This window comes from Lathyrus oleraceus, unplaced genomic scaffold (genome assembly GCF_024323335.1).
Source record: "Lathyrus oleraceus cultivar Zhongwan6 unplaced genomic scaffold, CAAS_Psat_ZW6_1.0 chrUn0462, whole genome shotgun sequence".
In the NCBI taxonomy this organism is placed as follows: domain Eukaryota; kingdom Viridiplantae; phylum Streptophyta; class Magnoliopsida; order Fabales; family Fabaceae; genus Lathyrus; species Lathyrus oleraceus.
This window is the reverse complement of record NW_026112853.1, coordinates 48408-56299: the sequence shown is the minus strand read 5'-3', so window position 1 is coordinate 56299 and position 7892 is coordinate 48408. Positions and strand designations below refer to the sequence as shown.

Here is a 7892-nt window from a genome sequence, read left to right as displayed (position 1 = left end):
GTGGTCTGCAGACAACCAAGTAAAGTTTTATCGGTTGAAGATTCGAGATGATGACGATGTTCATCATATGTCTCTGTCAGTCTTAATATCCATCCATACACACACTTCTCCATTTTGGTTGAACGTGGACTCAAGCCATTGAATTCTTCTAATCCTTTCATCATCTTCAATTTCTCCATCTAACCAACGGTTCAACGTCCGATTATGACGTTCAAACGATTCTATATTCCAAAGTCGGATCTTTATCGGAGGTGCGACTGCTGAAAAAATTAAATCGACATTTCTCTTGTGAATGTATTCAGATATGGTTAAAGAATAAAAAATTGAAGGGGATTGAAGTAGAATGAAAGAAAATGGGCTTGGAGGGTAAGAAGTAGTCTGAAAAGTATGGGAGATACACATGTTATTTATAGATGAACCATGAAATGCATGCGCCAATGCTCTAGGCGCCACACACACATGGCAATGCATGCGCCAGATGCATGGGTGCACGCACTAAATCACACATGCATGCGCCAAGAAACATGACGCCTAAGTGCAATGCCATTGGGAGCATGCGCCAACTTCAATGGTACCTCCTTTGGATCTTAATTGGATGCGTCAGTTCAACTGACGCATCAGTTAAAAAAGATGATTATTTTGATATATTTTTTGAAATTTTGGTTATTTTAATATTTTAATTAAAAATGTTGATTATTTTTTAAAAAAAAACAGAGAAACTAATATACTTATTTTTTTATAATAAGTGTTAACAATAGGCCTTAACTGCCACTTACTAGCTGCCTACTTCCACAAAAGATAAAAAAATTATAAACTATAACATTTACATGACCAATTAATTGCTCATAATTTTACATTCTATATAAAAACACTTTGAGACATTAAGCTCCCCTTTACATGATGATTAAAAGGATTGAGCTAATCTCTATTCTAATTAAAAAATATTAAAAAGTTATACATGCCCTCACATTTTAAGACATTTAAGACTCTGATATTGATCTAGTAGGAGATGAAAGTAATGGTTTTGGTGGTATTTGCAATGAATTCATGCTAACTTCTAACATTTCAACTACTTTACTCATTGTAGGCCTATCATTAGGAAATGTTTGAATACACCACATACCCACAATGGTCATTCTCCTTGCAATCTCATCTTCTTTCGTATCCATTACTCCATTAGGTCTCAAATCATTCAAACTCAAGTCTACTATATACCCAATGAGGAAAGTATATCTCACTTGTGTGACTTGTATCAGCATTAATATTTTTCCTTCCACCCACCATTTCTAACAACATCATTCCATAACTATAAACATCCGACTTATGTGAAACTCCTCCAAAATGTCTATTCCATACTTCTGGAGCTACATATCCCATCGTCCCTCTTTGATCTGACATCGAAATAATGCTTTCTTTTCTAAGGCAAAGCTTTGCAAGTCCAAAATCGGAAATCTTTGGATTAAGTTCTCATCCAAAAGAATGTTATGTGGTTTTATGTCAAAATGTAAAATTCGAGTGGTGCATCCTCTATGCAAATACTCTAGCCCACGAGCTATTCCTTTCGCAACATGATGCAAATTATCCCAACTTAAATATTCAATAGTTTCAGATCCCTTATTGTAAATAAACTTATCAAGAGAACCGTTAGACATAAATTCATATACAAGCGCTTTTTTTCGCCCTTCAAAACAAAATCCAAGGAGAGTAACAACATTAACATGTGAGGTTCTAGTAATACTTGCAACCTCATTAATAAATTCTTCACCATTTCTTTTTGATGCATTCAATATCTTCACCGCCACAGGACAACCATTGAATAAATTTCCTTTGTACACAACACCAAAACCCCCTTGACCAAGTTTAACTTTGAATGAATTTGTCATTTTTTTTATTTCTGAAAATTTATATTTCTTTTGGGTTAAAGCTCCATGTTCTTTAAAAAATGCTTCGATATTTTTATCATTCTTTGTCTTAAACCATAATTTTACTGGTTGTATTGATGACTTACCTCTAATATAACAAATTGTGATGCACATCAGCAACGCTACTATTACTACACCTCCAACAACACCTGTTGTCAAAAAGAAAATCATCTTATTATGTGTTTCGTAGAAGAAACAAAACAAACAAAAAAAGTTAAAATTATAGTATTGTGTCTTTTCATATGATGTTACTTTTGGTGTTAATGACAAAATATTAACCCCTTCTAATAAAAGTGATACAATTCAATATCTCTCTATAATCAAAGATATATTGGTATGGGAGTTAGTTGAGGAAGAGAGATGGATCTCAAAGACAATGTACTTTTTTTTAATATGTATTGAGCACTACTATTTTAAACATGGATTCCCTCATGAATATACTACTAGCTACCGTAATAAAAAATCAATTAATTCCTTAATAAAAAATATGATTTTAATATAGAGGAATCTGATAAAAATAACAAGAAAAAATTTATTTATTACCAACAATGAGTTTCCTCTTCAAATTCCGTGAGCCTGCGACAATTTGTTATGAAATAAAGATCAGTTATGTTTGTTTTAACTCAAGTATAATATTCTACTAGAGTAACAAACATAAACATGTTACATTTATACACTTTCGTCAGAGGCTTGGCAAAGAAAGAAAACATTAGCAGACATATGGTTTAATGTCCCCCAATTTACATGACATCCAAAGAAAATAACACTATATACTGCACTAATAGTAAGTCATTATAATTGTATGTGCCTAAGAAATTACTTATCCTAATTAGCTTGAAGAAGAGCAATACTCAAAACCTTCTAATGTAGTCCAACATATGAACGGGTCAAGCCCAAAAGGCACGCACCCCGTTATTTTGAATGTCCTCCTACTTATCATCGAATATGAGCAATACTCAAAACCTTGTTTTAAGTTGCTGAATATTTTCATAAGACACTTGATGATTGCATTAATGAATTACACAAATGACATTAACGGGTCATAAAAAAATTACTAATAAAAATAGTTCTCATGACTATAAGTAGGCATGACAACATAACCCGTACCCGCGGGTACCCACCCGAACCCGACCCGAAATTGACGGGGAAAATCCGTTTTAACTGGGTTTGGGTTTGGGTTTGGGTTTTCCCCGATAATAAAATATGGCGACGGATCGGGTAATGGGGACACTAGTACCGACCCCGTTTATTTTATCATGTACATTATTATTTATTTTTGATGATTTAAAATATTAAATAAGTGGTCAATGTTTTAATATTTTGATTTGTATTAATTACCTAAAATATTCAAAATATATGTATGGAATTTTTTTATATTGTTTTATTTTATTATTTGTAGTGTAATTAGATTTTAAAAAATTAAATATTTCTATTAAAAAAATTGATTTCACTAAATGGATGGTGGCGAGGCGGGGATACCTGAACCTAACCTGAACCCGTTTGGGACGGGTTTGGGTTTTAAATCCTTGGCCCCCTCCTCTTCCCCCCCTAACTCCCTCTACCCCCTCCCTCCCCCTCCTTTCTTTCTCCATCCCCGTTTGGGTTTGGGGCGGGGAACGGGGATTGTTTGGGAATTCGGGTTTGGGTTTGGGGGAGGTAAAAACCGTCCCCGACCCGCACCGTTGCCATGCTTAACTATAAGCATGGATGCACATTAACTATACTAATGTTAAACAATTTTAAATTGTGCTTTCATAACCAAATTATCTACAACATATTAAAAAAGGAAAGGAAATTAATAGAACTTCACACAAAAGTAATAATAAGAATATTTTCAAAAGTTTTACCATCAACACCACAAATTTTGAGGTAGGAGTTGTCCATGAAGAAACATATAAACTTATTATTTTCAAATACACATCTTCCACAAATTTTCTCAAAATGATGAAAATTAGGTGCAGTCAAATACAAAACAAACCCCATATCTAAAATATCAATATAATTTATTTTCGACAACTCTTAACATTGTCTCACAAGTCTATCACTATTGAGATTGGTGCACATATTAATAGTGGAAGACCTGAATTGATTGGCTTGTAATTCAATGATAGAATTAGGTTATGGTATAACCACAGTTCTTAACATGGTACCACGAGCCTATCGATTATGGTCACCCACAGTTTATATGCGCACCAAGCCCAATAGTGTTAGCTATAAGAGTTTGTATTGGAAAAAAACATGTTAAAAATTGTGGTTGGACCTAAAACTATGGCCGACTCATCAAAGACCTAATCGAGTCTTCACTTATTGTGGTTGTACCAACCACACCATTGAGTCATGCTTTGTAAAGCATGAATATCCCCAACCACACCATTGAGTCATGCTTTGTAAAGCATGAATATCCCCTAGATTAAAAAACAAGGCCATGACTCCTTCCTCATCTAGTTCATCTGCCAATAATGTCTTAGATCATCCTCCTCCTAATCCATGAAGCGTCTCTTTTGGTTTTACACAGGATCAGTACAAAAATATCATAGAGCTACTTCAACAATGAAGATCCACATCTAACACCATGACCAACTTTATCACCACCACTCTTTGGATCCTTGACACAGGTGAAACTGATCATATTACTTATAGGCTTGCATCCCTTATTAAGCATAAGCATATTAACTTTGTCTCTAGGACTTTACCTAATGGCTCACAAATTATTATGTTCATATCTATTAACATTGAACTTTCCTCATCTCTTACCATTGATAATGTCTTGTATACACATAACTTTCATGTTAATCTCATCTCTATCACCAAACTTATTACTAATCATCAATGTTATCATCACTTTCGTGCTAATACTTGTCATATTATGCAAAACCATTCCAAAGTGGCTTATACATCCTAGAGTCTCCTAGCTCTCGCATTCTTTAGAATTATGTTGATAATAACTCTCATAAACTCTAGAATTCCAATTTAGGGCATGTATATGATGTAGGCTTTCAAGTCATTTTCTAAAAACTCTCCTTTATTTCTTGTAAATCAAGGTTGGCACCTTGGGATTTTTGCCATTATGCAAAATAGAAAATTTGTCTTTTCATTTGAGTATTATTAATATTGTTTCTCCTTTTGAATTGTTACATGCTTATTTGTAGGACCCTTATTCAACCATATTTATTTTAGGTCAAAATTACCTTCTCACTTTACTATATGATTACACTTGGGGTAATATTTCTCAAAACTAAAGACCAAACTAAACTTATCCTTATAAACTTTATTACTTACATTTAAAATCTATTTCACACAACCCTCAAATGCTTTAGATCACATAATGGAATTGGGTTCCTTACTTTATCTCATTTCCTTAGGTCTAAAGGCATCCTGCACAAAAAAACTTTACCCTAAAACTTCTCAATAGAATGGTGTGGTGGAAAGAAAACACTAGCACATCTTAAACTTAGCTAGGTCTCTCCACTTCCATTCCAATAGAAATTTATCCATGTGGAACTTTTGTGTCAGACATGCCATTCACATTATTAGCAGATTTCCTAGCCCCATTTTAAACTCCCACAATCTTTATAAATTTCTCCTTAAAGACCCGCCCTCTTATATGCAACTCAAAGTTTTTGGCTGCTTATGTTATGCAACATCTCTAGAAGCTCGTAGAACTAAATTTGATTCTAGAACCCACAAATCTATTTTCGTTGGTTACAGGGAAGGTATAAAAGGTTTTGTCCTTTATGAATTATCCAATCATGAAGACTTTCTCTCAAGAAATGTAGTATAATATGATTCCTTATTTCCCTTTAAAAATTTTGTTTAGTCTCAATAAAACCAACCTACCCATTTAAGCTTTCCCAATCCTACCTCTACCCTTGATGACATCCCTATTGAACTAGTTCATGTACCTCAACCAGATAACATGCATATTCCCTCTAATACCTCTTCACCCTCACATCACCTACATATATCCAACTTGCTACATCAAGTACATACCTTTTCCCCTATAGCAGACAATGACTTTTTGTTTATTGGTCTCTATCTATCTATCTATCTATCTATCTATCTATCTATCTATCTATCTATCTATCTATCTATCTATCTATCTATCTATCTATCTATCTATCTATCTATCTATCTATCTATCTAATTCTTCTGCAACATCTAACAATACCCCTTTTATTTTTGAACCAATACAATCTTTACCTACTAAAAATTCAACAGAGATCTCAAAACCTCCTTCTTACCCATAAGATTATCATTGCCTCTAAACATCCTCTACATCACCTCACCCTTCAAAAACCATATCGTACCCCTTATCATATGTTTGACGTATTATAATTTCTCACATACATTCAAAACCTTATGATATTCCATTTCATCTCACACAGAACAAATAACTTCTAATCAAGCTAACAAACTTGAATTACAAGCTCTTGCTAACAACCAAATTGGACACTTGTTAACTAACCACCTAGCAAAGTCCTCATTTGATGTAAGTGGGTCTATACAATTAAATATGATTATGTTTGTTATATTGAAAGGTATAAAGGTTGGTTGCTGAAGTGTATACCTAACTAAAATGAATTGACTATTTTGACACCTTGTCCGATGTGGCAAAGATAAATAACATCATATCCCTCAATTCCATAATAGAAGTCAAGGCTTGGCACTTGGAACAGTTAGATGTCAACATTGTCTTCTTACATGGTGATCTCCAAGAATAAGTCTACATGACCCTCCCTCTTGGCTACTTTGTTTCCTCTTCATTATCTCAAGCATCCAATCTCCAAAAAATCATTTATGGCTTGAAGAAGGAAAATACACAATAGTAATCAAAGCTTTATTCCTTCTTGAATTCTATTGGCTCACACTTTTTCAATATGACCATTCTCCATACATTAAGTCCATTACATCAAGTTTAATAACTTTATTGGTCTATATGGATGATATTGTTTTGGTTGGTAATTCTACAACTGGAATTCTAGCTGTTAAACAGTCATTCGACAAACAATTCAAAATCAAAGATTTGGGTCAGTTGTGATAATTTTTAAGCTTTGAAATTGCATGAACTACTTTAGGTATAATTTTCAATCATAAGCACTATACTCTTTAGCTATTATAAGACATATGACCCCTTGCATGTAAACCTTCTTCTATCCCATTTGATCTATCTTGTAAACTTTATGAATAAGAAGGTTCTCCTATCCATGACCCTACATGATATAGAAGACTAATTGGTGTAGTACCCCAAAATTTACCCTTCATTTTTCCTGGAAGCATGGGATTATGTTTTACACTTCATTAGCATCATATTAGGTCATACTCATTGCATACTGCATTAGTGACATGGAGATCAGGTTTTGATCGATCACTCCTTAACAGAAGGAGCCCACACAAAGCAAGATTGAGAATTGGACTTCATTTTCTAAGTATACAAGTCTCAAGGGTCTCAGGGGGGTCCAAGTATCTTATTATGGTCCTCAGTTCATCAGTGAAGGATTCAAAGCTATCAGAGTGTTCATCTGGATTTAATCAGAAATTAGGGTTTCATGGCTACCTGCAACAGGAAATGTTTGGTTGGAAGTAGAGGAGCTCATCCATGTCATGATTAGAGAGGCATCTTGACCTAGGAAGATTCACAATTATCTCAGAAAGATCCATTAGCAATCAGTGCAATCAGTTCTTGATCATTTTGCCCTAAAACTAGGGTTTGGTATAAAATCAGTTTATTTCTGATTCTTTGGGTGAAACTCTTTTCCATGGCCCTCCATATGTCCACAAGGGTCTACATACAAAAAATCAGCTCTTTATTTGATCTAGAAGTGCTTCAATTGATCAATGGAATCGGGAATCAGATAGTTTGGGAAAAGTCAACTATGGGGCCAGAAAAGTCAACTCCTAACATTTTGAGAGTGGAATCTCAAAATCCATGCCTAGGGGATCCTACATGTGAAGTTTTATCAAGGTTGGATC

The 7892-nt window shown here is 34.1% G+C and overlaps 1 protein-coding gene across 1 annotated transcript in view; it reads right to left on the bottom strand.

The window, feature by feature from the left end:
- Positions 1 to 1364: 1364 nt before the first annotated feature.
- Positions 1365 to 7892, bottom strand: part of LOC127114260 (LEAF RUST 10 DISEASE-RESISTANCE LOCUS RECEPTOR-LIKE PROTEIN KINASE-like 2.3) — a 31401-nt gene continuing 24873 nt past the window's right edge. Inside the window, exons 2-4 of the mRNA XM_051046567.1 lie at positions 2466 to 2498; positions 2009 to 2071; positions 1365 to 1894 (exon numbers count right to left, since the gene is read on the bottom strand). Coding sequence (XP_050902524.1) covers positions 1365 to 1894; positions 2009 to 2071; positions 2466 to 2498 — 626 coding nt within the window. The remainder of the gene's footprint in view (positions 1895 to 2008; positions 2072 to 2465; positions 2499 to 7892) is intronic.